Source organism: Lagenorhynchus albirostris, chromosome 15, assembly GCF_949774975.1.
Source record: "Lagenorhynchus albirostris chromosome 15, mLagAlb1.1, whole genome shotgun sequence".
Classification (NCBI taxonomy): Eukaryota; Metazoa; Chordata; class Mammalia; order Artiodactyla; family Delphinidae; genus Lagenorhynchus; species Lagenorhynchus albirostris.
This window is the reverse complement of record NC_083109.1, coordinates 50766958-50792391: the sequence shown is the minus strand read 5'-3', so window position 1 is coordinate 50792391 and position 25434 is coordinate 50766958. Positions and strand designations below refer to the sequence as shown.

The 25434-nt window shown below is 62.5% G+C and overlaps 6 protein-coding genes across 29 annotated transcripts in view; 3 read left to right on the top strand and 3 right to left on the bottom strand.

Moving 5' to 3' along the window:
• Nucleotides 1–139: 139 nt before the first annotated feature.
• Nucleotides 140–6103, bottom strand: NUBP2 (NUBP iron-sulfur cluster assembly factor 2, cytosolic). Of its 3 annotated transcripts, none has more exons than XM_060123725.1 (7): nucleotides 5497–6101; nucleotides 2904–3022; nucleotides 2611–2809; nucleotides 1707–1861; nucleotides 1481–1591; nucleotides 1306–1375; nucleotides 140–748 (listed from the first exon to the last, which is right to left on the bottom strand). In XM_060123725.1, exons 1-7 carry the CDS (start codon nucleotides 5852–5854, stop codon nucleotides 603–605), a joined length of 1158 nt encoding a protein of 385 aa, XP_059979708.1. In that variant the 5' UTR covers nucleotides 5855–6101; the 3' UTR covers nucleotides 140–602. The 3 variants fall into 3 exon arrangements, with proteins under 3 accessions (XP_059979708.1, XP_059979709.1, XP_059979710.1); XM_060123726.1 differs by having other exon boundaries at nucleotides 2611–2755; XM_060123727.1 differs by lacking the exon at nucleotides 2611–2809 and having other exon boundaries at nucleotides 2810–3022; nucleotides 5497–6103.
• SPSB3 (splA/ryanodine receptor domain and SOCS box containing 3) lies at nucleotides 5939–12165 on the top strand. Of its 10 annotated transcripts, none has more exons than XM_060123739.1 (8): nucleotides 5939–6036; nucleotides 7315–7452; nucleotides 9761–9897; nucleotides 10304–10473; nucleotides 10555–10742; nucleotides 10822–10924; nucleotides 11002–11127; nucleotides 11309–11564. In XM_060123739.1, exons 2-8 carry the CDS (start codon nucleotides 7327–7329, stop codon nucleotides 11428–11430), a joined length of 972 nt encoding a protein of 323 aa, XP_059979722.1. In that variant the 5' UTR covers nucleotides 5939–6036; nucleotides 7315–7326; the 3' UTR covers nucleotides 11431–11564. The 10 variants fall into 10 exon arrangements, with proteins under 10 accessions (XP_059979722.1, XP_059979715.1, XP_059979717.1 ...); XM_060123732.1 differs by having other exon boundaries at nucleotides 5940–6036; nucleotides 11356–12165; XM_060123733.1 differs by lacking the exon at nucleotides 5939–6036 and adding an exon at nucleotides 6112–6313 and having other exon boundaries at nucleotides 11356–12165.
• Nucleotides 6335–16276, bottom strand: EME2 (essential meiotic structure-specific endonuclease subunit 2). Of its 7 annotated transcripts, none has more exons than XR_009535453.1 (8): nucleotides 15613–16276; nucleotides 15261–15397; nucleotides 14757–14849; nucleotides 13961–14051; nucleotides 13375–13509; nucleotides 13009–13163; nucleotides 7781–12125; nucleotides 6335–7531 (listed from the first exon to the last, which is right to left on the bottom strand). XR_009535453.1 is itself a non-coding variant. In XM_060123729.1 (8 exons), the coding sequence occupies exons 1-7, from the start codon at nucleotides 15956–15958 to the stop codon at nucleotides 12630–12632; spliced, it is 1050 nt and encodes a 349-aa protein (XP_059979712.1). In that variant the 5' UTR covers nucleotides 15959–16276; the 3' UTR covers nucleotides 11997–12125; nucleotides 12607–12629. The 7 variants fall into 7 exon arrangements, 4 of the variants coding, with proteins under 4 accessions (XP_059979713.1, XP_059979712.1, XP_059979711.1 ...); XR_009535452.1 differs by having other exon boundaries at nucleotides 13009–13227; nucleotides 13394–13509; XM_060123729.1 differs by lacking the exon at nucleotides 6335–7531 and adding an exon at nucleotides 12607–12705 and having other exon boundaries at nucleotides 11997–12125; nucleotides 13009–13199; nucleotides 13394–13509.
• On the top strand, nucleotides 15900–17211 carry MRPS34 (mitochondrial ribosomal protein S34). The gene is made up of 3 exons (XM_060123745.1): nucleotides 15900–16277; nucleotides 16427–16469; nucleotides 16558–17211. Exons 1-3 carry the CDS (start codon nucleotides 15957–15959, stop codon nucleotides 16848–16850), a joined length of 657 nt encoding a protein of 218 aa, XP_059979728.1. The 5' UTR covers nucleotides 15900–15956; the 3' UTR covers nucleotides 16851–17211.
• A 155-nt stretch (nucleotides 17212–17366) lies between these two features.
• Nucleotides 17367–18769, top strand: NME3 (NME/NM23 nucleoside diphosphate kinase 3). The gene is made up of 5 exons (XM_060123754.1): nucleotides 17367–17586; nucleotides 17665–17795; nucleotides 17960–18061; nucleotides 18126–18238; nucleotides 18338–18769. The coding sequence occupies exons 1-5, from the start codon at nucleotides 17541–17543 to the stop codon at nucleotides 18453–18455; spliced, it is 510 nt and encodes a 169-aa protein (XP_059979737.1). The 5' UTR covers nucleotides 17367–17540; the 3' UTR covers nucleotides 18456–18769.
• A 38-nt stretch (nucleotides 18770–18807) lies between these two features.
• The window catches only part of MAPK8IP3 (mitogen-activated protein kinase 8 interacting protein 3), a 47555-nt gene continuing 40928 nt past the window's right edge, over nucleotides 18808–25434 (bottom strand). For all 7 annotated transcript variants that reach the window (XM_060123712.1, XM_060123711.1, XM_060123709.1 and 4 more), the window contains 16 exons: nucleotides 24824–24950; nucleotides 24551–24646; nucleotides 24305–24463; nucleotides 23623–23788; nucleotides 23181–23363; nucleotides 22921–23110; nucleotides 22692–22811; nucleotides 22536–22616; nucleotides 22386–22453; nucleotides 22116–22264; nucleotides 21559–21730; nucleotides 21362–21475; nucleotides 21132–21170; nucleotides 20763–20942; nucleotides 20502–20651; nucleotides 18808–20426 (listed from right to left, as the gene is read on the bottom strand). In XM_060123712.1, coding sequence (XP_059979695.1) covers nucleotides 20305–20426; nucleotides 20502–20651; nucleotides 20763–20942; nucleotides 21132–21170; nucleotides 21362–21475; nucleotides 21559–21730; nucleotides 22116–22264; nucleotides 22386–22453; nucleotides 22536–22616; nucleotides 22692–22811; nucleotides 22921–23110; nucleotides 23181–23363; nucleotides 23623–23788; nucleotides 24305–24463; nucleotides 24551–24646; nucleotides 24824–24950 — 2116 coding nt within the window. In that variant the 3' untranslated portion in view covers nucleotides 18808–20304. The remainder of the gene's footprint in view (nucleotides 20427–20501; nucleotides 20652–20762; nucleotides 20943–21131; nucleotides 21171–21361; nucleotides 21476–21558; nucleotides 21731–22115; nucleotides 22265–22385; nucleotides 22454–22535; nucleotides 22617–22691; nucleotides 22812–22920; nucleotides 23111–23180; nucleotides 23364–23622; nucleotides 23789–24304; nucleotides 24464–24550; nucleotides 24647–24823; nucleotides 24951–25434) is intronic.

The window sequence follows — 25434 nt, the reverse complement described above, 5'->3', positions numbered from 1 at the left end:
TCTCCAGGAGCCTGTCGATGACAGGGCTGTTGGCCCAGTTCCTGGGACTTAGGGAGTGGACACTGTCTGCCACAGGACGTGGTGACACTAAGCCAGAGAGGCGGGACCAGAGCAGAATGATCTAGAAAGGTCAGACCTGTAACCACGGCGGTGGGACGGGTTTATTTTGGGCTCCTCTGAATTACAAGTTTGACACCTTCCTGGGTGCTGCTGCCTACTTCACCAGGATTATAGGCCCAGCGCGCTCCCAGACACACAAGCTTTGTGAACAACGTGGAGACTTGGCTGTCGGGAGCAGCCCGTCTATCTGGGGCATGTGAGTACTGAGCTGCACCACCAGGGAGGTCAGGCCACGGCATCGCGACCTCACGCTATCCCCGGGCCCTGCCACAGGCCAACCAGGCGGAACCACTGACTGTCAGTGGCTCTGATGCTGAGATGCTGCTGAAGCACCCGAAACGTCCAGGGCAGGCCCACGGGGAGAGGAGCACATGGTGACGGCAACCCAGGGCCACGGGTTTCAGGAACTGTGCCACCGCCTCTGTTCCAGGCTGTGAGCATGAGCCCCACAGCACACAGAGGAGACACTCAAACTGCCTTGGTCAGGAGAGTCCAACAGGCGCCTCATTCAGAATCTTCTGGGCTATGCAAGAGAGCGCAGGAAACGCGGGGCTCTCGGGGAACCCCCGGATGAAGTCTCGGCCCTCCTCCAGGCTCCGCGTGAGCTCGGGGTCCAGGGGCACAGAGCCTGGGAGAGAGAAAGGAAGGGGGCAGAGAAGGGGCCAGGTGGTGAAAGCAAAGCCCGGGGCCGGGAGGCCACGTCCACACTCCCCACGGCCCAGGAGCCCACTGGCAGTGCCGCTTTAACCGAGAGCAGACACCTCTTGCTGAGGTGCCTGGCAGGAATGTACTCTTGGCCTCAGTCTCCACTGGAACGGCCAGCAACCCACCCAGCAGGCCCGGCCCCACCACCTCTCAGGCTCCGGCCACTGTAAGAAAGCACAGGGTGAGTGCTGGGGACATGGTCCCGTGCCACTGGCGTCCCTGATACAGGCTCGCAGAGCCTCGGCCGCCCCTCTGCACCTCCATGGTCTCAGCAGGTGTCTTAGCCGCAGACACCTGCTCAAAGCCTGGGGGGCTGCCTCTCTCCAGTTGGTGGGAACCAATTTGTTAGAGATGAGCTGACACTCGCAGCTCAGGGAGGACAGGACTTTCCACCCTCCTCTCCTCTTCCCTGGGTGCAGGAGGCGTAGAGAGGTAAGGCCACCTAGAGCAGGGGCCCCGGGGCAGCCCTGGCTCGCTTACCCAGGAAGGGGACTCCAGCGTGTCTGGCCAGCTCTTCGCCGCCTCCCCTGGAGAAGACGTTGGTGCACTCCTAGAACACAGAGGTGCGGGGTCCACCTCCAGGCCTCTCACCACCCTCAAAGGGGATAGGCCGACCACCCACACCCCCGACTTCCTGCGACTTCCTACAACTCACCGCGCAGTGTGGGCAGACGAAGCCGCTCATGTTCTCCACGACCCCAATCACCCGCAACCCCACCTTCTTACAGAAGGTCAGCTCCCGCCTCACATCCCCCACGGACACTGCCTGGAGACCAGGAAAGAGACAGGACTAGCTGATGGGCATCCCGAAAACTCAGCCAAGATGAGCGGAAAGAGTAGGGCAAAGCGCCTGCCCCAGGGTGAGGGTGCTCCCGTAGTACCTGGGGCGTGGTGACCACGAGGGCCCCCAGGGGGCTGTAGGGGCGCAGGGTGTCCACCACGGCCATGTGCTCATCAGAGGTCCCTGGGGGCGTGTCCACAACCAGGTAGTCCAGCTGCCCCCAGGCCACATCGGACACAAACTGCTTTATCAGTGCTGTGGAGACCCAGGGTGGCCCGGGGTCGGGGAGAGAGCAGGCGAGGCAGGGTCTCACAAAGGGGTCACACGAAGCCCGCTGCCTCCTCCCAGCCCTGGGGCAGGGTGGTGTCTGTGGGTTCCGGTACAACCGGGCACCCCGAGAGCTGCGTGTGCCATTCCTCACCAGGGGCAGGATGAGTACAGCAAGGTGGGGAGACCCTTCCCCACCCCACCCCACCCCTAGGACTTCTGATCGGGCCTTAGCTGAGGATGGCTAGTGTGGATCCTCCTGGGGTAGGCATCTGTGCCTGAGAGAGGTGGCCTGTGGTGGAATGCCACGCCGGTGTGTCCTGGAAGCAGCCCCCACCCTGAGCTTGCTCTCACACCCGGCAGCCTCGCTCTGCCCACCAGAGGGAGTTTAATGCCATCTGCTTGTTCAAAGGCACCAGAGCCCCACCAGGCACCCCACACTGGGTGGTCTGAGCCCCAGGGGATGGACCAGGTGGCTGAAGGCTTCACAGCTGAGTCTCATGCTCTTGCCCCCCAGGCCCGCTGTCCGAATACTTGCGGGCTGACTGCTTAGGTGCACAGCGGGAGAGTCTTGGAAATGAAAAGGCCAGCACTACTGTCTTTCGAACTTTACCCGAGGCTGGTGCTGTGGGGGGAGGGCTGTGTGGAGGAGAGCCAGCAGCCCTGGGGCTTCTGTACCAAGAGGGCAGCTGGGGAGGCCAGCAGGCTGACAGTGCTGTCTCCTGTCCGGTCATTACCATTCTTCTTGGGGCCTCTCCACACCACTGCCTCATCCGGCTTCTCTAGCAGGAAGCCCACAGACATGAGGGAGATGCTCTGCTCCTGGTCCACGAAGACAGGCACCCAGCCACTGTCGCACTGATGCACAGCCTTGCCCTGCACCTGGAGCATGCGGGGGATGCTGGGGCCACACAGGTCCACGTCGAGGATACCCACCTGCAAGGAGGCGGGACGTCCACGCGGCATGCAGGGAACCGGCCAAGGCCCACAAGGGGCAGGGGTGGCGGCTCAGGAGATGGGAGGCACTCACCTTCTTGCCCGCGTGGCGCAGGGCCAGGGCCAGCTCTGTGGAGATGGTGCTTTTCCCAACACCCCCCTTTCCCGAAAGAACGAGGATGATGTGCCGGACGCCGGCCAGGTTTCCAGGCTCTAGTCAGAAGGACAACAGGGGAGGAGGGCAGGGCTCTCCTTCATACCAGCTGCCCTCCATGTTCATTCACTGCGGGATCACCAGATATTCCTACATCCCAGATCCTGAGACCAGGGCAGTCCTGAGACCTGCTCCATCCCCCGGCGTGAGCAAACACGCCCCTGTGAAAGGGCTTCCAGCAGGCCCCAGACCCAACCTACCAGTTCCTCAAAAATGGCTGCTCCCACTCTGTCTGGAGTGGGGCTGCTGGGGCAGGAAATGCCTCAAACTGCTCCTCTTTCCAGCATGCACACCTGTGAGCTCATGTGCACCTGTGAGCTCATGCGCACAAGGCCAATTCAAGCCAAAGACTTCCAGCTGATTCTAAGGGAAATGGGTGGAGACTAACGTAAATAGGGTGCTCGTTACAGTCAGGAGGTACACCTGTGCCAGGGCAGCACTCACAGCTCTGAGGTCTGACTGTAGGTGCCCAACCCCCTCCCCTGGGGTCAGAAGAGGCACTCAAGGCAGCCCTGGCCTCCAGTTCTCAGGAGGGAGGCCACAGGTCTGGGGAAGCAACCACAATCGTGTGGGTGCGGATGTCAGGTCACCTGGATGGCTGAAGATCGTGCCTTCAGAAACCCTGGGTACGCAAGGGTGGCCAAGGCATCAGTGCCATGCCCCAGGCAGGCCCGGGTCCAACCACTCTGGGAAGCCCTGTTGGTCGCTCTGCCCCAGCTGCTCTTCCTTTCAATGAGCCTGAAATGCCACCCTGTAAATACTCACCATTCCAATCCCTGCCTCCCCACAGCGGCTGCCATCTGCATACAAACAACCCTCAAACCCCCGGCAAAATGCCCACCTTCTTGCCCCAGCGCCCTCAGGACCTCACCATCGAGACTCCTGCCTGGCCTGCAGCAAGCTGCTCACTCACTCCACCACCCTCACTGCATACCCAGGTCCCCAGGAGGGGCTCAACGAAAGGTGAGTAAACACTGACCCCCCTCCTGACCCATCTCTCATGGGTAGGTTCAAAGGCCCCCGCCACCAAAGCCTCCCTAGAAACTCAGAGTGCTCCTGGCCTGGCTTTCCAGCAGGTCCTTGTCACAAGTGCGTTCTAGCGCCTGTCCTGGGTCTCCGTCTGGTACTGGGGGCCGAGAGATCTCGTAAGGTGACAAGGAAAGGGCACCCCCCCCAACCACCCAGATCATTGCCTACAAATACCTTGGACACCATGCCTCAGGCCACCTCTGCATCAACTTAAAAGGCTATTACTTAAATTGCTTTAATATCAAAAAGTACTTGGGAATCAATTTCACCTTTCTTTGGTGTGGGGAGGGGTGCTCTGGTAGAAACTAGGGAAAGAACAAGCCAGATGTGGGTCCTGATTCCTACTCGCCCTTTGTGCGGGTGCTGCACTGCCAGGCCCCTAATAGTGAAGACTTGCTCTCCTCACTGGTGGGACTGGGGAACTTTATCTGCTTGAGCATCACACAGGACACTGCTGCTCCCAAGTCACCGCTGCTCCCAAGTCACTGCTGCTCCCAAGTCACTTCTCACACAACAATCCTTAGGAGCCAACCAGAAAAAACTTCCACTTATAAATATACTGAAAAAGTTTATAAACAGATCATCAACGATAATCTGAGTGCCTATTAGATGTGAGAGGCAAAGGAAAGCAGTATCTCCCCATGGAGGGAAGTAAAGGGCCCTCTGTATGGATAAAAAGCCCAGTCAAACCTTAAGTCTGGTTCAACCAAACCATGACTATTTGATACGCTGGACAAATATGGAAGTTTTTATATGTAAAAAATCCTTCCAGAAAAATAAGAGGGACACCAGGAGTTGCCTCTGGGCACAGGGAGGTTTACTGCAAAGCCCGTTAGGCTTTTGTACTTTCCTACTTTCCATGTGTACTTCCCCCTTAGTTAAAAGAGAAACTTTCATCCATCAATCTAGAAGCTATTCCTCTCACCTTGTAGCAAGTCTGCCCTTATCATAACAAACTTTTTCAGGTTTTTCTCTCCAGTATTACGTTTATAATCCAATGGATGAATGCAGCGTTGTAAGAGCTTTGTGCTCATGGTACCAGACCTGAGATCTTTCGGAAGATAACGTGGTTAAGCTGTGAGAATCCTATTGTGTCCAATGTACGTATTCCATCCCACGCAACTTCCCTTTAAATTATATATATATATACACACACACACACATATACACATATATATATATCAAGGCTTAAAAGACAAAATAATACTTCTACAAACAACTGCGAGTATGTGACGTTCCAATTTCTCCTTCTTAGAGTTCCTTATTCAAACAAGACTTCTTTCTAAGCGCCGTAATGACGCACGCGAGCACCTCTGAGACCTTTACACTGTAAATAAGACGGTGTGCTAAAACCCGGAGCCCTGACCAGCAGCTGCGGGCCGGCCCCTTCCATCTTCCCTCGGTGCCCGCGGACCGAGAACGCCCCGCAGGCCAGCGCACTCACCTCCTGCCGCCTCCATCCCACCCGGGTGGTCGTACGGCTTCCAGCCACTTCCTCCTCGCACAGTCCGCCTCCCTGCCTGAGTGAAGTGCCTTCGGACCAATGGGCAGCGCGACCCCCCCACGACTCCTCTTGATAGGCCCACTCGCGCTACCCTCAGCCAATCAGATCGCACGAGGGGTTTACGAAAGTTCCGGCGCAGACGACGTACAGGACCTGGACCCACTTCCGTGTCAACGCCCCAGCGTGAGGCCGCTTCTTTTCCTCGCCCCGCGTCCAATGGGCGTGCGGGCCTTGTCTCCGACCGCTTGAGATGTGGCCAATGGGGACGTCGGGTCAGGATTGACAGATCCAGCAGCATCTCAGCAAGAGGCGTGTGCCACGAGGACCGCCCCTCCGCCGTAGCCCCGAGCCGCGCACGCTGCGGGGCCAATGCGGCGCAGGGGGCGGGCCGCGAGGGCGGGGATTGTTTACGTCTAGCTCCGGAGCGGAAAGTAGGGCACAGCAGGCCGGGTTGAGCGCAGCGGCGCAGGGCGGCTGCAGGTGAGCGGCGGGCCGCGTCCGCGCCTCCCTGGGTCTCCCGGGCCCGGCCGCCCCGCCCGGCTCGACCCCGCCGCGCCCGCCGACCTTTCGGAGCTGCGGGCGGCGGGGCCGGCGCGCCTTTGTTCCTGCGGCGGCATCGGCAGCGGCAGGGCCGGGCGAGGCTGCCGAGGCGCTGCGCCGCAGACCGGGCGGGGCGGCGGGCGGGAGGAACCCCGCAACCCCACCGATCCTGAGACAGTGAGATGCCTGATGGGGAAGCAACCCCTACTGCAGCGGGGTCAGTCTCGGGGTCGTGCATTGCGCGTGCACGGCCTGGCGCTTACTGTTGCTGCGGCGGTGGCGGGCGAGGATTAGGCCGGGCCCACTCTGGCCAGTTTCAGTAACCAACCCTGGTCTGCGGACGGGATCCTATCTCTCAAAAGCTCTGTCTGCGCTAATTCACTGCCGCCCCTCGGGGTCGTGGCAGGGCCCTTCTGGGGATTTCAAACCAGGGCAGAGCCGGGAAGTAGACGATCACAGAGGGCGACTTATTACTGTAAGTCGGGCATGGAAGTTGAGAGCCAAAGAGGGGAGGGGAAAGCGTTGTGGGCAAAGGGCTGGAAAGAGCTACCAGCCGGAACAGGGCCGGAACTTGTAGGCTTTGTAGAATATTGTACTTTATTCTAAGAACAGTGGCAAGCCCTGAGGAGTTAACTCGTTAATTTAAAATTTTAAGATTTGTATTTCAAAAAAAGTTCGGTTGTAGTGAGTGAAGTGGGAGGAGCCAGAGCGAAGACGAGTTGTGTGCGGGTGGGGCAGGCAAGGTGGCAGCAGGGGTGGAGAGGGATTCAGGACATGTTTTGGAGACGGTGTGGGGCGCGGAGGGCTGTGAGGCCGTGGTGGGAGGGAGGAAAGAAGTGTTGGGGATGACTGCTGTGTGTTTGGCATGAGGAACTCGGAGGCTAGATATGCCGTTTGTCAAAATGGAGAATGGAGGAGGGGCAGGCAAGGTTTGAGATGCTTGAGGGATGTGCAGGAGGGACACTTGCAATCCTGAGGCCGAGCTCGGAGAGGGGCTGAGCTAGGCATTTGAGAGTCATGGATGTCAGGATGGCATTCCATGCTCTCCACCTGGGTTTCATCAAGGTACTCGGACACTGGAGTGAGGTATGAGCTTGTGAAGAGAGTTCCGGACCCTGGGTGGGCTGGCACAGTCTGGGGGCCAAGTGCAGGGGGTGCTGGGGGACCTACTGGTGTGTCATATGTCTTTCTTTGCTCAGACCTTGTGCTTTCTTCCAGATCCTGCCCACCATGGCCAGGCGCCCACGGAGCAGCAGAGCGTGGCATTTTGTCCTGAGTGCAGCTCGCCGAGATGCGGATGCCCGGGCCGTGGCTCTGGCAGGGTCCACCAACTGGGGCTACGACTCTGATGGGCAGGTAGGTTCCAGTGGGTGAGCATGGTGGGCATGGCTGGACTAAATATTGCCTGAACTGAGACTGAAAGAGAAAGATGCCTCTGAGGGCAGAAAACAGGGCCAGGCTTGTCGGACCGTCCCCTGCGTGCACTCTGCTTCTGCTCCCCTAGGCTCTTCACACGGTTAAGGACACACGTGGCCCTGGGTAGCAGGACCTCAAGGCATATACTACGTTCCTCTGTAGACTTTTTTCTTTGAAGAGGGTGTCAGTGGGTACTTTGGTCAGTTCATTTCACGAAAACTTCTCCATTCCATTTACCCAACCGCTTTTCAAGGGTAGCTGTTGTTACCTCTGTGTGCAACCTTCTGGACGTTTTCTCTGCCTGTTGAAGTCTGTACTCAACGTTTGTGTATATGCATCTAAAAAAAGAATTTTGATCTTTAAAGACCGACATTCCTGAGCCTTCCTGTGCTCAGGACCCTGAGCTCTGCAAGGCCCAGGAATACAGAGGCCGTGAGGAGGGCGGCTCAGCTGTCTGTCTGCAGTGGAGGTTCCTGATGGACCTGAGGTGTTTGCAACCAGAGCCTCACCACGCTGACTCCCGCCACAGGGGTGGGGTGGTGGGGCTCTGTGGCCTCTGTGCCTGCCGTGGGGGGCATGTGGGGAGGGCTTCACAAGTCAGTTTCCTGAACCTCTCAGACCAGAGCTGGGCTTTGGCTTTGCCGTGAGTCACCCCTGTTGTTTTCAGGGTGATCTTCGGGTGACTTGGTTCTGCTCTGTCACAGCCACCCTGCCTGGGTGCCCTGGCTCAGCCAGGTGTCTGGGTGGGGACAGGTGCCTATCCTCCCCAGCCCTCAGTGAGGGCAGCTGAGTCCCGTGGAAGCACCAGGGCTTGGGGCAGAATTGGAGGCGACATCCTGGGTCCCCTTCCTGGGGCCTCCCTTAGCTCCCTGCCTGGGCCAGCGAGAGGCCTCAGCCTGCATTCCTATCCCGCCTCCAGCTTCCACTGACCACGTGGCCTGGAGCAGTCTTTTCTCCTGTCTGTCTCTGCCTCTCTGGCTCATCGCTGTGGGATGTGGGAGGCGTCCAGGGGCTGGGGGTGCAGTGTCTGATACACACCTGTGGCTCATCCGGTCACCTAATTGGCCCGGGGTACTTGTGTGCACGTGTGGATGGAGAGAGCGTGTCACCCCAGCACCTTTGAAGGCCGAACACACATGTCCTTGTCTCCGCTGCTCTAAGCTCTCCTTACAGCTTGTGGTGGGGCCGGGTCTGCCCTCTGCACAGGGGGTTGTGTGCTGGGTGCCAAGCAGTATGACCCCCGGGGCCAGCAGTGCTCAGGTCTGTGCCCCTGGCTCCTGACTCAATGGGAAGGGATTGTCTCCTCTGGCAGCAGTGGGCCTGCCTTGGCTTGTGGGGGATCGCTCTTCCCCGTGAGCGGGGTGCTTTGGGCCTGCTGCCACTGTCCTTGCTGGCGTCTGTCTCCAACTGGGGCTCGGCCTCCTCACTCCCTGAGCTGTCTCTGCCATCAGTTCCCAGAGCTCCTGTGTGGCACTTGGGGCTGAGTGTAATAACAAAGGAACTCAGTTCCGGTGGGAGGAGGCAGGTGAGCAGGACCCAGGAGAGCGTCAGGGAAGCCTACGAGAAAGGAAGAGAAGGAAGAGGACGCAGCATGAGAGGCTGAAAGAGCCTCTTTGAAATGGTATCCAAAAGCCATCCGGGGGCAAACAGACCCCCACTCCTGCCCCATGGGGACAGGGGTGGACAGGGCAGAGGAGGAGGCTGGGCAAGGAGGGGGTCTTATATTCTCTGACGAGAGTTAAGTCTGTGGGCTTTGTTCTCAGGGCAGCAGGATTCTCAGGGCAGCAGGATTCCCAGGTCTGAACAGGTCACCCAGACCACTGTGCAGAGGGCATTTCCGCAGGGCCCAGAGCAGCACCCAGAGGCCAAGAGAGTGAGGGTGGAGGCCAGAGCCCCACCAGGACCCCAGGCGAAGCTGGGAGGGCTCAGAGAGCAGGCATGCAGAGGCTGCCTGCACCCCTGGGGCCTGAGACTCCAGGCCCTCACTGGTCGGCCAGATGTCAGAGCCTGGGTGGGTGTCTTGAGGGGCCCACGTGGCTCCAGAACAGGAACAACAAGGTGTACAGAGGCGCCCTCACTGGCCTCCAGGAGGGTCTGTGGGTCAGCTGGTCCCCGGAACCAGACCAGCTCAGCCTCAGCGTCTGGCCCCTGGGCCAAGATCAGGCCCTCAAGGCTTGGAGTCCATTCGGTGAGGACTGAGAGCCACACGCAGAGGGCCAAGGCCCAACTGAATGTTTTCCTGCCACAGCCTGAGACCATGGGGCTTGCTCGTCAGGGTCCTGTGATGGGGGTTGAGAGCACACCCTTGCACGGACAAGGGGACCACGGCCATCGGCCCCCCTGGAGCCCAGCTGCTGCCACGGGGAGACCAGGTGCCTTCATTAGGTCAGCAACGGACTTTGCTGTCACGCTCCCATTTATCACAATCTAGATGTTCTCTGGACAACGACGATGGCTAAGCATGCAGCCCTGTCTTGGGGCTTATTAGTGGCTAGGCCTCCGGGGCCCTCCACTCCACTCCCAGGAAGCCACCGGCGTGGTAGGCCTTTGGCAAGGAGGCCCCCTTGCAGCTCCTGAGCCAGAAAAGATGTCCAGGGTCACTGTGGCTGGCTGGCTGAGCCCTTGAGACCTGAGGAGGCCCTTTGAGGCCAAAGCCCCAGATCCCTTCCTTGGGGCGTGTGGCCGTTCACCCGTGGGCCTGGGGTGGGTGGCAGGGCAGGTGGGGGAAGGGGTCGGTTGGGCCGGCAGAGGGCAGGAGGCAGGAACAGCTGGCCCTTTCCCCTCAGCACAGCGACTCAGATTCCGACCCCGAGTATGCATCTCTGCCGTCATCCATCCCCAGCGCCGTGCCTGTGACTGGGGAGTCCTTCTGCGACTGTGACAGTCAGAGTGAGGCCTTCTGCGGCAGTCTGCACGCCGCCCACCGGGGCAGGGACTGCCGCTGCGGGGAGGAGGACGAGTGTGAGTGTGGGGGCCTGCGGCGGGTGGGCGGACCTCTGGGCTGGGGGGGAGCCTGGCGAGCCTGGGCCTCTTCTCTCACAGATTTTGACTGGGTCTGGGATGACCTGAATAAGTCCTCGGCCACCCTGCTGAGCTGTGACAACCGGAAGGTCAACTTCCACATGGAATACAGCTGTGGCACAGCGGCCATCCGGGGTACAAAGGAGCTGGGGGAGGGCCAGCACTTCTGGGAGATCAAGATGACCTCGCCCGTCTATGGCACTGACATGGTAAGTGGCCGGCAGGGTTGGGGGAGGGGTGCCGGGCACCTTGGTCCCCAGCCCCCTCTGCCAGTTCTGCCGTTTCCAGATGGTGGGCATCGGGACATCGGACGTGGACCTGGACAAGTACCACCACACATTCTGCAGCCTGCTCGGCCGGGACGAGGACAGCTGGGGCCTCTCCTACACGGGTGCGTGGGGCCCCCAGGGTGGGCAGGGTTGGGGGGCCCCGAGGCTGCAGGGCTCACCCCGACCCTGCTGCCCCCAGGCCTCCTCCACCACAAGGGCGACAAGATGAGCTTCTCCTCCCGGTTCGGCCAGGGCTCCATCATTGGCGTGCACCTGGACACCTGGCATGGGACGCTGACCTTTTTTAAGAACAGGAAGTGCATAGGTGAGGAGGTGACTCTGACACATGCCCGCAGAGCGTGGCTGCCACTGAGCTCCTGGTGAGGTTGAGGGCCCTGAAAGGCCATCCTTGCAAGGCCATCCTTGCATCCCTGAGGTCTCAGGGTCCCCAGAACCGGGCAAGGCCGGGGGGTAGGTGGAAATCCCAGCATCCTTCGTCCCCTTAGGAGAGCCTGAGCTTAGGGTTCAGGCTGTGCCACCTCCCCACCCCCAGGAGTGGCAGCCACCAAGCTGCAGAACAAGAGGTTCTACCCAATGGTGTGCTCCACGGCGGCCAAGAGCAGCATGAAGGTGATCCGCTCCTGTGCCAGCATCACCTCCCTGCAATACCTGTGCTGCTACCGCCTGCGCCAGCTGCGGCCTGACTCTGGGGACACGCTCGAGGGCCTGCCCCTGCCGCCCGGCCTCAAGCAGGTGCTGCACCACAAGCTGGGCTGGGTCCTGAGCATGAGCTGCGGCCACCGCAAGCCCCCCACACCCTCGCCCATGGCCAATCCCAGCAGCCCTGAGACCCGGCGCTGCCAGAGGAAGCGCTGCCGAAGGACCTAGCTTGTTTCCCAGTGAAAACTGCCTTCTACAGCTGGGATGGCGTTTTCTCTGTTTCTCCCTTTGGACCACCCCCAGGGCAACAGGAGAGGGAGGACTGAACCAAGGTTTGTCTCGGCTGCCCCCCTGCCACCCGAGGCTGGGAGAGGCCTTGCTACAGGGGCTCCGGGGCCATTATCCCTGTGATCCGGAGACCCGGACTTCCTAGTCTGTCTGCTTCCTGTGCCGGGTGTGGGAGCAGCCACTTTCCTTCTCAGAGTCTCTGGGGAGCTGCTGCCCCAGCATGTCTGGACTCAGGCTGCAGGCCTGGGAGGCTGGTCTGCTGCCTGTGAGGAGGACGGCTTCGTGAGAGGTCGGCTCTTCCTGCTGTCGCCGCCGGCCTTGGGTTTTTCTTAACTTGCTTTGCATGTTGTCAGCTGCTGTTCCTCTCGTCTGAGGCTGAAAACGACCGTAATAAACTTAGAGTTTATGTCTGATGCTTACATACCCATGGAATGAAAGGGGTCGGACTGAGGCCTGGGGCTCACAGGTGTCCACAGCTTTTCTCCTGTTGTGGGGGGGCGGGTCACAACACCCTTGAGGAGTCACGGCCTGGTTCTCTTTTCTCTCTCAAGACCTTGTCTTAATACTTCTCCTTTCTGAAGGGGCCTGCCTCCCCCGCCCCCGCAGCCTCCAGGTGACCGGCATTTGCCCTGTGGGGCCCTGAGGCTGCCCAGCCCTTCCTGCCTGTCGTAGCTGGCTAGCAGCCCCTCTGCCAGTGTGTACAGGGCCCAGGGCATATGAGCCCTGCCCACATCTTCTCCAGACTTTCCAGCTGGCTTGGCATCTCCTGGAGAGAAAGAATTTCCTCTTCTGCCCATCCCAGTTACACAAGAACTTTCTCTGCTGCCCCTCCTGCGCCCCCATCTTGGGGTCAGACCTGCCTGAGAGCCCCGATGCAGGTCATACTGGGTGTCTTGCTCCCGCACACCACCGCTCGTGGTTTCTAGTCTGTTCCCTGGGCGGGCTGCATTCAGTCCTGCCGGTAGGTGGGAGAAGGGCCCGTCAGGTACCACAGGCGTGGTCAGGAGCCCAGGTCCAGCGGGAGGTCAGGGATGGTGGTCATCAGGAAGAGGCAGATGCAGCAGGAGAGGTCAGGTCCCAACCTATGGGGCCACACACCCTTGCCCATCCTCACAGGGAGGTCAGCCAGGAGGGCTAGGCACCCCTGCTCCATGCCACAGGCCCCGCACACCTAGGGCGGGCATGGGGATGGGCGGGGCAGGCCTCGGGGGACCTGGCCTCCATATCTGGGAGTCTGGTTGGGGGGCGGGGGGCCCACCTGTTGCAGAAGGCAGGGGGAAGGGAAGGCAGCAACAACAGCATTGGCCACAGCCGGGCTGACACAGTTGAACTGCCTGATCTGCTGCCAGCAGGCCCCCCGCAGGCCAGTGCCATCTCTTGCCACTGTTCTTGGCTGCTGCCCAGCACGCGGTGGTGCAGAAGGAAAAGGCCCCAGACTCCCGGGACTGCCTGGGAAGGGGAGGATGCAGGGAAGTGCCTAGCTTCTTCATCACCTCTACTGAGCGCCCCGCCCCCAGCTCAACAAAACCCACAGCCCCCTCTGCTCTAGAGGCCAGAGAGGCGCCACCCTGCCCAGCACTGCCACCCCGCCCGGCACTCCCATCCCTCCCGCTGCAGCCCCCAGCAGGGTGAGGGTCACACACTTGAAGGGACGCTGGGTGAGGGCCTTGGTGAAGGCACACACATGCTGACTCAGCTCCTACCAGGAGGCCACCAACAGCACATCCACGTTTGCCCAGAGCTGCAGAAGCACCAGGGCCTGAGAAGGAGATGAGCCTGTGGGTGTGGGTCAGAGAGTTCCCATGGGTGACACCCAGCTGAGACCAACCCCACGTGCCCCCCCCCGCCCCGTGCCAAACCAGCCCCTGCTGGGTCTCGGAGAGCAGCCCAAGGGCCAGAGCCCATGCCAACCATCTGGCCCAACCCAACTGTCCTCACCTCCTCCACCTCGGGCCAGCCAACTGCCACCTAGGCACGAGTCACCACTAGACGCTCTGGCTGCCATGCCTCCTGGGTACTGGACTGGTAAGACCTATGCAGAGGTAACCATTCCTCTGGCTCCCTACCCTCCATGAGTTCTCCTCCTGCCCCCCAGAGCCCGCCCAAGAGAGAGGGTTAGCTGTGACACCAGCCCCCAGGGCCACCCCTGCCTTTCGCCCGAACTCTCCCATCCCAGACAGGCTGGCTAAGGGTGTTAGGGTGACCGGTACCACAGGTAAACATCAGCCCAATGACAGCCAGGTGGAGGCAGGCAGGGCTCTCAGGACTGATCCAGGGCACAGAACAGGTTGGGCCACATGTCTGCAAACCAAGAAGGTTTACCATACCTGTTCCTCGGGGGCTGCGGCAGGCGGGGCCCACCGGCCACCACCAGTTTGCAGGAAGCAGGGGAGTGAGCCCAAGAACAACCCCGCGGTGCTGGGAGGAAACAGGGGTGGACTCCTCCGCCCAACCAGTTCTCTTTAGAAATCTAGCTCTGTGCCTTCCACATGATCAAGAAGATCTATGAAAGAACCCGGGCACACCCCAGGCTCCTAGAAGAGTTGGACTCAACCCTCCTCCCCATTCCTGGTCCACCTCTGCACCCCAGCCTGGCATTTGCTTGACATACACAGGTGCTTGATAAACGGAGAACCTTGAACTCTGGGACCTGGCAGAGGGTCTAACCTAATGACGCTCTGGTGCAAACATCAGCTGAGCAATCCCTATTTCTCCCGCCAGGCGGCAGCTGAGCGGTTGGGTGTCACAAGGTGGACTGCACAGCCAGCCTGCAGCCCTAGTCCCCAGGCCCCCTCTCAGCAGTTTACCACCTGACTTCCGACTCAGTTCTCAAGAGAACCCTCCTTATCCTGGCTTCTACCCTCAAGAAGCAGCCGTGGCTCCCACCTGCTCCCAGGCCAAGAGCCCGGCTGGCTTCCCCCATCTCACCCACAACATCCAAAATAGGGAACCCAGCCCCTCACGATCTGTGGTCAGGGATTACTCCTTCCTCCCTCCCTCCCACACCTGGGTCAGCTGGACAACGCCCTGCAGAAACTCCTCAGGCTCCAGCAGCAGCAGCTGGTCCTGCTCATCCGCAGCCCACACCTCAGGAGGCACCTGTGGGAACATACACGGCGCTGTTGCCCACCCGTGGCCTCGTGCACCCCGGGCCATGGCCTGGGCACCCCAGGAGTCCTGAGGCTTGCGCAGGTTCTTCCCGGACTGCTCTACAGAAACCCAGCGTCCCACCTTCTACTGAGACTAAAAGCAGCGCAGGTCTGCCAGGCAGCAACACCTGTGGCCACAGCCTGGATGGGATGGAGCATCAATCAGCAGCAGCTGCGTTCAGGCTCTGGCTCCCAGCCCGCAACTTACCAAAAGTGGCCTGTGCATCACTCACTCAGCGTTCCCCGTTCTCCGTTTACTGGTATGTAAAACGTGCACAATTGCTGCAGCTGCCTCTCAAAAGAGCTTTGTCACATAAAACACCCAACCCAGGGCTGCATTCCGTAAACCCAGGACACTCACACTGAGGGAGCAAGGGTCTGGCTTCACTCTGCTCCACCCGAGGCTCCATGCAGGGCGTTCGGGCTCCACGCGGCACTCACAGCTCAGGGCGTCCAGAGCCTCCATCAGGATGTCGGCACCGGCATCTTCCAGAATGGCTGGATGGGGCAGAGGGGCAGTCAGCTGTCACTCCTTCTTTCCCCCACGACAGGACACTACTTGGGTGGGGACAGCAGCCCCACAGCCTGCACAGCGTGTTACCAACAACTGATTCCCGTCCGGCTCCCAGAGCGCAGATTAACAAGCTCCTCAAGGCCGAGCTCCCCATCCCGGGCCGCTGCCCGCGCCCGCCCGCACCTGGGTCCATGAGCACCGCCAGGCGCCGCACGGCTTGCTCGGGCCGCAGCCTCCGCACCACCTCGGCCGCCGCCCTGTGCTCTTCCGCCGGGTCTCGGACCCTGGCGGCGGCCTCCTCGCCCGCGGGGCCCTCGATGTCCGAGTCCGGTATCTCCCAGGTCGGGGGCTGCAGCTATCCCCGGCCCCGGCGCAAGCCCCCAGCCCTCCCAGACCCAGCCCTCGCCACGGCCCGCCCGGCCTCTTCTCCCCTTCCGGCAGCGCCCGGACGCCTTTGCGGGGGACACCCGCCGCTTCCGGCGTCGGGCTCGCCCCGCGGCGCGCGGTGGCATCTTCCGGCCGGAGCGCGGAGGCTGCCCGGCCATGGCGCGGAAGAAGGTGGGGCCGCGGCTGATCGCCGAGCTGGCCCGCCGCGTGCGGGCCCTGCGCGAGCAGCGGGAGCGGCCGCGCGATTCGGAGCGCTACGCCCTGGACTACGAGACGCTGACGCGGCCGCACTCGGGCCGCAAGCTGCCCGCGCGAGCCTGGGCCGATGTGCGCCGCGAGAGCCGCCTCCTGCAGTTGCTTGGCCGCCTCCCGCTCTTCGGCCTGGGCCGCCTTGTCACGCGCAAGTCCTGGCTGTGGCAGCACGACGAGCCGTGCTACTGGCGCCTCACGCGGGTCCGGCCCGACTACACGGCGCAGGTGCGTGCACGGTGCCCACCCCTCAGCTCCCGGCACCGCGGGGCACCACTGTCTCCCCTGCGCGCGACTTTGTGGGACGGGATATCCTGTCGCCCGATCCCTGGGCAAGCGAGCTTTCTGAGCTGATCTCCTCCCCACTTGCTTTGCAGAACTTGGATCATGGGAAGGCCTGGGGCGTCCTGACCTTCAAAGGTAAGGCGTCCAAATCCGGTGGGGAGGCTGCCGGCAACAGATTGTGCCGTCAACGTGTGTGCAAGAAGCCTCGTTCTTCTTTCCCCAGGAAAGACGGAGAGTGAGGCTCGGGAGATAGAACAGGTCATGTACCACGACTGGCGGCTGGTGCCCAAGCACGAGGAGGAAGCCTTCACCGCTTTCACGCCGGCGCCGGAGGACACTCTGCGCACTGTGCCCTACCCGCCGCTCCTCCGCGCAATGATTCTAGCAGAGCGACAGAGAAATGGAGACACCAGCACGGAGGAGCCCATGCTCAATCTGAAGAGGATACGCATTGATCCCTGGGACTATCCTGAGAACCAGGAGTCGAAGAGAAAGACCAAGGGCACTGCAGTCTAAAATGCCAGAGCGGGCAGGCTGCCGCAAGGGTGCAAGGCAGTGGCCACCATTTTCGGTTACACCTGAATCAGCCCCCTGGGAGCTTGGATCCTACCTCCCCGTGACTTGTTGAGGTTCTACATTTTCTTGGAAAAGGGTGGGGTCAGACCTTGCACCTTGTGTCTTTCCTCTGTCCCCGCTGCCCCAACACGCAGATCTGACTGAGGGGGCCTCTTAGGAGGTGGCTGCTGGGGGAAAGCCGCAGGTTTGGAGCCCCGCTGCTGGCTCCTGTCACTTCCACGCTGGCTTCCCTCCCTATGACCTGTTGCCTCTGCCGGGACCCAGGTAGAAACTGAACGCGAATAAAGGCACATGAAGCAGCTCTGGGTTGTGACTTTTTTGAGTTTGGGGTACCAAAGCGGGCTGTTGGCAGGGCTGTGGGGGAGGAGCAGGCTGACACTGCTGCTTACGGCCGGGTGGTGAGAGGAGTTCCGCGCAGGCGCCCGGTGGTGGGGAGACCCGAGGGGATTCGGGAGTCACAGGCGCGGCCGCAGAGGTCCCGGCGTCGGCGTGAACGACAGGCACCCCCTCTCCGCGTCCGCCGAGGTGGCGGCGCCCGGCGACCAGGCGGCTTTAAGCACAGGCCCCGCCCCGGCCCGCGCGTCTCCCCCGCCCCGGCCCTCGAGCCGCCCAAGCCCCGTTGCCGCCATCATGATCTGCCTGGTGCTGACCATCTTCGCCAACCTCTTCCCGGCGGGTGAGCGGCGCGGGCTGGGCGGGGCGGGTAGGGGGTGCGACCGGGTCTGATGCGCCCCTACTCCGGCGGTTCCCACAGCGTACACCGGCGTGCACGAGCGCACTTTCCTGGCCGTGAAGCCTGACGGCGTGCAGCGGCGGCTCGTGGGCGAGATCGTTCGGCGCTTCGAGAGGAAGGGCTTCAAGCTGGTGGCGCTGAAGCTGGTGCTGGTGAGGGCCGGGGTCCCCAGGCGTGGGGAGTGGGACGGGGGTGTTGGGGAGAGGTCCCCGGGCGTGGGGAGCGCGGCGGGGTGGGGTGCAGGGGGAGACGGTGTCCCCGCGCGTGGGGGATGGGGGTCCCAGGAGCACGCGTCCCTTCCCCCCTCCCTCCCCAGGCCTCCGAGGAGCTGCTGCGCCAGCACTACGCCGAGCTGCGTGAGCGCCCTTTCTACGGGCGCCTGGTCAAGTACATGGGCTCCGGGCCGGTGGTGGCCATGGTGAGTGCTGGCTGGCGGGAGGGCGGCGCGCTGACCCCGTGCTGACCCCGGACCCCGTCTGCAGGTGTGGCAGGGTCTGGACGTTGTGCGCGCTTCGCGGGCGCTCATCGGGGCCACGAACCCGGCCGACGCCACGCCCGGTACCATCCGTGGCGATTTCTGCATCGAGGTCGGCAAGTAAGTCCGGTTCCAACTCCCCGAACCGGGCTGCGCGGGGCTCTCTGCCCGAGCTCTCTCTGCTCCGGGCCCGCGCTCACCCGCGCCTCTCCTGCACAGGAACGTGATTCACGGCAGCGACTCGGTGGAGAGCGCCCGCCGCGAGATAGCGCTCTGGTTCCGCGCAGACGAGCTTCTGTGCTGGGAGGACAGCGCCGGGCACTGGCTGTACGAGTAGCCGGTCGGGCAGATGTGCCCGTCTGCAGTGGGCTGTGGGTGATTCCGCATTCTCCAGGCCCCGGAGGTGTGCACACGTGTGGACCCAACCCCTAGGAGCTCAGAATACCCTTCCTGTGGCACGGGGCACAGGAGGGCAGGTGGGGCACGCCTGCGGAGCTCTGGTTGCTACAGGCCTTCCTGTCCTGGCTGAGGTTCTCAGGAGGCCCAGCCCGGCCTGCGCCTGTTTACAGCACGTCTGGAATGCGGCAGGGTGCCACCGTAGTACTTTGCTTGTCCCAGTACTTCTTTTTATAATAAATTGAGGAAAACTTTTGTGCTCCAGTTGGTTTGGGCTCAGGGACACAGAAGCATGATGTTAAGACATTTATTACTTACAGAGCAGATATGTAGGTTCACTTGCAGGGCCAAAGCCTGAGGAGAATCGTGTCACCCAGTTGCACCCACCCAGCTAACCCCCGAGTCACTTCAGGCCCTGTGAGGACAGACAAGGGACTTGACGTACATCACAGTGGAGAGTGGCAGGGTGGTGGGGAGAAGCCTGCAGCTGCTGGTGGCTGCAGCAGTGGCCAGCTGGGCTCGTGGGATGGCTGCCCAAGATCTGTGCTTCTCTGGTGGGAGGTGGGTGGGCAGCAGTGCCTGGGGCTGCCCTGATCGGTGCCTCGAGGAACAGGAATAAGGCCTGGGCAGGTGGGGGAGTTGGCAGTCCAGGGCGGTGCCCCTCAAAGCAGGCACGCGCCATCGCCGAGAACCGGCTGGAGGCGGCTCCTGTCCTTAACCCTTGGGCCTCTGCTCGGTGGCCTATCATCAGATGCCCTCAAGGGAGCAGGCCACACCGCTTATCCCTAGGCACTTAGTAGCGTGTCTTGGGAGCTGGGCTCCTTGGAGACTGCACAGGAGGCAGGCCCTGGAGCACACCTTTCCCCATCACCCTGAGGCTGAGCCTACATCCAAGGACTGACCCCGGGAGAGACCAGGGGCCTCCCCTTCTTCCTGAGGCTTGGGCCTGCCCTGGCAGCCTGAGAAATTCCACCCTAGGGGCTTCCGGGAGGGGTGGGACTCAAGGGGCCTGCTCCTACAAGGTGAGTGTTCACCCAGGGAGAGTTAGCAGGGTCGGGGAGGACACAGGTCAGTGAGGGCCAGTGAGAGCCCACCACACAGGACCATTATGGGGCTTGAGCGGGATGAGGGTGTGTGTGTGTCTTCTCAGGCAGCTGCCCCAGGGAGCCTGGTTACATGCTTTCATGCCAGTTCCCAGGGCGGTAGGGATGGGGGAGGGGGAGCCCAGGGAAGGCTAGCAACTGGGCCAACTCCCTGAGGGTTGGATCCCCACTCCCATGGGCAGCAGCCAAAGGCAAGTGGACTCAGGGTGGGAAGACTCAGCGGGGTGAAGTCCCTGCTCGACTCCCTGGAGAGATCCTGGGAATGAGTGACTGGAGTGGGGAGCCCAGGGTGGAGCTCGGAGCCACCTGTAGGGGCTTTCCTGGCCCGACCCACCCTGGGGTTCTACCTCGCTCTGGCCCTGAAGTGCCCTCGGGCCTGGAGGGCTTTGGGCTGGGTGCCAGCCAGGAGCTGCTGGGGAGAGGGTGTCCCGAGAGGCTCTGCCCCTCCCTGGTCAGGACGCCACCCCACTACCCGCTCCCAGCCAGACCCTATGCTCTCTGCCAGCTCATGGGGAGGCCCGGACTGAAGGTGAAAGCTGCAGGTTGAGAGGCTAGAAGTGGGGTGGACGGGCACCTGGCTGCCTGCGGGCAGGCTGCCCCCTGGGTGGGTGGTGGGCAGGTGGGCGGGGCTGTATGTACATGTGGCAGATGGCATCAGGCGGGGCGGGGTGGCGGCAGGCCGCAGCCTCACTCGGGGGTGTAGGACACCTGCCACACGATGATGTGGCTGCGCTCGGCCTTGGACAGCAGGGGCTTCACTTGGCTCACGTCCCCTGCACCCTCCTCGGGCTCATCGTCTTCTCCGTCGCCTGGAGAGAGCACAGCTGCCATGAAGGGGCCATCCCTGTCCGGGGACACCTGGGGCCCCAGCGGCACCCACTTACCGATGCGGAAGTCAATGTAGCCCTCCCCGCCGCTAAGCACCAGCACGTTCTTCAGCTTCTGGGCCTCGGTGTCTGCGGTGGGGGCAGTGGGCCCGGGACTCTCGGAGGGGCTGTCGAGCACGCTGCCGTTCAGAGTGGCCAACACGTTCCCTGTCATCGGGGCACAGGGACCTCAGCAGGGCAGCCAGAGCACCCCCCCCACAGGCTCCTGAAGGGAGGCCGCGGCTGCAGCCCTGCGGGGAGTGGGGCCCGGCCCCTCACCTGGCACGGAGACAAAGAATTTGACAGCGTCACGGTGCCCGTGGAAGCAGAGCTGAGCCTGGGCCATGGAGCAGTAAGGGATGAAGCTGCTGGCTGATTTGTCACTGCTGTCGTCTCCGTACACGTGGATGATGCCTCCTGGGCGGGCCCCCTCCCCAGATGTGGGGGACGACTTGTTGGCTGGAGAGAGAGGGTCCCGGAGGGGCTGAACCTGCTGACTGGGAGGACCAGTTTTCCAGCAGCCGAGGGCAGAGGGTGGGGCCTGCCTGGGCCAGAGCCAGTCCGAGGGGCAAGGGCAGCCTCAGCCCCCAGGGTGTCCACAGTGGGGGGCTTCCTTCTGAGAGCAGGAGGCAGGCGCTCTGGACTTACCTCGGAGCCCCAGGAGCTGGCCTCGGTGCAGGACCACAGCTGGGGGAGGTGAGGGGCGGAGCATGGAAGAGAGAGGAGAGAAGTCACAGGAGGGACTGGCTGAGGATGGCTGCGGCTAGGGCAGCCCACGTCCTCCTCTGTCCTGGCAGAGCGCACCTGCCCCTGGGACCCTGACATGCGCCTGTGAGTGGCAGCCAGGCCATCTCTACAGATGTCTGTGGGTCACTCACTCTCAGTCAGCGGGATGGAGATGACAACTCCGTTGCCGGTGCCCACCCAGAGGCGGTTGCCTGCGATGAGCAGGGCTGTGATGCGCACGAAGGAGAAGCCCAGCTTGCCTGTCCCTGGGGGTGGGGGGAGGCGGGTCAGCGGGGAGGGCTCAGGGGACCCTCCTGCCCCCACATGCCCGGCTGGGGTGGCCCCTCACCCAGCATCTTGCTGACGTAGGGCTCAATATCCACGTCCTGCAGGTGCTGGTGGGTGTGGGCGTGGTAGAGCCGCAGCGTGGAGTCCAGGCGGATGGACACCCACACCCCATCACCAATCCACGCCAGTTGCCGTACCTGGCTCTCCCGCCGTGGGTGGGCGTCGAACGACTTCTGTGGGGTCAGGGCAGCCCGTCAATGGGGTGGGGGGCCCTGAAGCTGCCATGGCCAAGAGTCCCTGAAGCAGCTCATGGGCACCTTTCTAGGGCCTCTTTGCTCCCTTGGGTCCTGGCTCCTAGGAGAAGCCCCAGCACCCCAGCCCCACCCCACAGCAGTGCCTGAGGGAGGTGCGGGGGAGCCCATTCAGACACCGATCTGCTTGTTTCAGAGAGAAGCAGCAGGTGGGCTCCAGAAAGACAGGCATTCACAGCCCAGCTGCCCTTTGTTGGCCCATGACCTTGGATGAACCAGTCACTTCCCTAAGTGCATTTTGTTTGACCCCACGAAGCCCCCACCAGAATCCATTAGAAGGTGTGTGGAAGCCCCAGCCTGCACTTGCCTCAATCTGCATCGTCTTGGGCTGGATGACATGCACCTTGTTCTTGTAGCCGCACCAGACGCGGTCATACACGACGGCCATGCAGCGGATGGAGTGGTGTGGGTGGCCCAGGTCCATCAGGTGATAGTTGCTCAGGTCCCACTGGCTGTCTGTAGAGAGCCCGCGACCCCTGCTCAGGCCTGGCCAGGCCACCTCTGCTCACGGTGTGGGTGGTTCACGCCCTGCCTGGACGTCAGATGCTGCTCCCCCACCCACCGTACCAGGCCTCACCTTCACCTCGGTGGAAGATGGCCAGGGTCCCATCGGCCAGAGCCACCAGCACTCGCCCTTTTACGTGCCTGCAATGGGAAGGTGGTGAGCCAGGCTCAGGCCGGCTGCCCTCGGCCCTCCCGACCCTGGCCCCCGGCGGGGGTTACGCACACCAGGCTCAGCACGGAGTCCTTCAGCTTGATGGAGTGCAGACACTTCTTCCAGTTGGCCACAGCCGAGTGCACGTAGAGCCTGCGGGAGGAGGCACGGTGGGCGGGTGCTCGCCCAGGGGACCCTCTCCACCCCGACCCCCAAGACCCAGCCTACCAGCCGTTCTGGGCTCCCAGCCACATGGTGGGTGCAGCACTGCTGCTGGCCCCCGCGGCGTCCCCACTGGGCTCCGGCTCAGGCTGCACACCGCTCATGTCCGTCTCCAGCCCGTTCTCACTGCAGGGAGGATGGCAGCTCCAGGGCAGCCCATGGAAGCCCGTCCCTGCCCACCTCTGCCAGTCCCCGCCCCCCTCCTCCTCTGCTGCCCCATCCTGAGAGAGCCCACCTGTCAGGCTGGGTGCTGGTGGGTGGGGCAGGGGCCGGGTCGGTGAAGACGTGCTCTGTGAGGGGCCCAGGCCGCACCGCAGCTGCCTCTGCCTCACTGGGCCCAGAGTCTGGCACCTCCATGGCCTCCGTGGCCTCCTCCGTGGACTGAGATGGGTTGACCTTCCCATTGGCGACAGCAGCCACCTCCCCTGTGGAAGGGAGGGGTGAGCTTGGCTGGGTGAGAGAAGACGGCCGCCCGGGCTCAGGCCCAGGACTCACCCTGGCCCTTGTCCAGCACTGGGGTGTCCCCACGGGAGGAGCAGTTGCTGCGCGGCACGTTGCAGCGGGTGGCACAGCCCACCAGGGTGATGCCGGCCAGCACGCCGTCTGCACTAGAGTCCTCAGGGTTCACGTCGCTGTCCAGGAAGATCTCCCCCGGAGGGTAGTCACCATCGCTGGCCGCTGGAGGGAGAGTCACAGCCCCGTCACCCCGCGCTGAGAAGCCCCCATGACAGGACCCTACCCAGAGCTCCAGTCCCGGTGAGGGTGCAGGGGGAAGGGAGGGGCTGTTTGTGATGCCACCCCATCTCCTTGTCACCGGGTGAGCGTCATACAGGGGTCTCCTCCTGCATCATTAACAGGACTGAGCAGAGAGCTCAGACAGCTCCTCCCTGGATGCTCCGCATTGACTCCCGGCCAGCAGCAGGGGCCCAGCACTCACCAGGGATGCTGGAGATGCACAGGACGTGGGCATTGCACACGGTGAACTGGTCCACGACGGTGCCCGGCTGGTTGGCATCGATGATCACCACTTTGCTGGTGGTCAGGGTGCTGGTGAGGATCCACACGCGGCTGGAGGTGGCGTCCGCCTCAGGGAGCTCCTTTGCCTGTTTCCGAGCACAGGGACAGGCTGGTGCCTGAGCACTCACTATTGTAGCAGCAATGGGGGGCGAGTGGGGGGGATCTTGGAATCTCAGGATCTAGCCTTACCCGTGGCCTTAGGGGACCTGAATGTCCTCCCTTGTCACCAGGACGGTGAGAACTCTGAACTGCACATTGTGCCTAGGTCGTGGCACTCACGGCCTCCCTTCCTCAGAGGAAGGCTGAGCTCCCGGTGATTAAGTCACTGGCCCCCACATCGAGCCGGGACAGAAAGTGAAGCCTCCAGGCACTAAGCCCCTCACACGGCTCCTGGGCAGGCACAGACCTGCTCCAGCCTGGCTGCCCTGAGCCTCCGCTCCTCCTTGCTGCCCCACCCACCGGCAGGGGACCGGGCCACCCCAGTCTCCCGCCACTGTCCCCAGCTGTCCTCCGTTTCTGTCACTCCCACCCAGACTAGTCATAGCAGAGCCATTGGGATGGCAGAAGCAGAAGATGGCCCTGGCCTTGCCTGCCACTCTGACCTTCTTCTTCTCGGGGGACGCGTGGTTGCTTTTGGTCTCTCCTTCTACTTCCCGGTCGCAGGTCAGAGGGTCGCGGCCTGGCACAGGCTTGACTCCATTCCCGGGGTCATCCTCACTCAGTTTCCAGCCGCTCAGGTTGACGCCCGCGGCACACCACAGCTGGGAGGACAGGGCCATGAGGTCCGGCCTCATGGGCTTCTGGGGCAGGGGGACCTCTCCCAGCCTCGCGCCTTCCGTGGGGCTCACCTTCATGGTCGGGTCCTTCTCCACCAGAGGGCGGCAGTACACAGGGACAGGCACGTTCTTCATGCGGGTGTCCTCCTGGCCTCCGTTGGGACTCAGCTGCAGGAACAAGGCAGAGGGGCGCTGTGGGCGCCAGGCCTGGCTGGCTTACATGTGTGGGGCTGCAGTCCACTACCCCCGGTCCTCCAGGTTTTGGACTTGGGGCCCTGGGCGCCTACGGGGCTCCCCAGGGGCTCCCTGCCTGCGGCGCCCCCCATGCTGCCCTGCGCCCAGCACCTGCTTGTACTTGGCTGGTAGGCTCCAGCCACAGGCCTGCAGCCGCCCGTCGTCATTGCGCACGTGCTCGCGCACCTGGCGGTACTGCTCACGCTTCTGCTCCCGCCTTGCAGAGGATGTGCAGTCGCTGGCGGAGGAAGGGCAGGTTACTGCGTCTGCAGGGAGCACGCCTGCCGCCCCGGAGCTCTCCCTGCTGGACCTGGACCGTCCTTGCCGGGGGCCCATCTGACGGCAGGGGGCTCTCCCCAGCTCTAGGCTTGGAGGCCACATCCAGCCGTTGCCCTGGGCCAGCTGGCAGGGACCCACAGCCCTGGTGGCACCTGAAATGGCTGCGGGCTGCCTGCTAGGGGTCACCCGAGGAGCAAGGCGCAGGCCTCTGGGACTAAGCGGAGGGACTGTGGGGGAGCACAGCCTCTGCTGAGGGACATCCAATGCTCCCACTGGGGGTGGAAGGGTAAACATGGTGTGCACGGAGAGGTCGTGACCCCTGATGCCTGGTCAGTGTCCTTCCCACGATGGACCCCATCCCCTGAGCACAGCCACCAAAGCAGCAAGGTGGAAACCGGTCCTGCTTCAGAGCCTGGAGGGGAGGGGCCCTGGGACACAGGGAC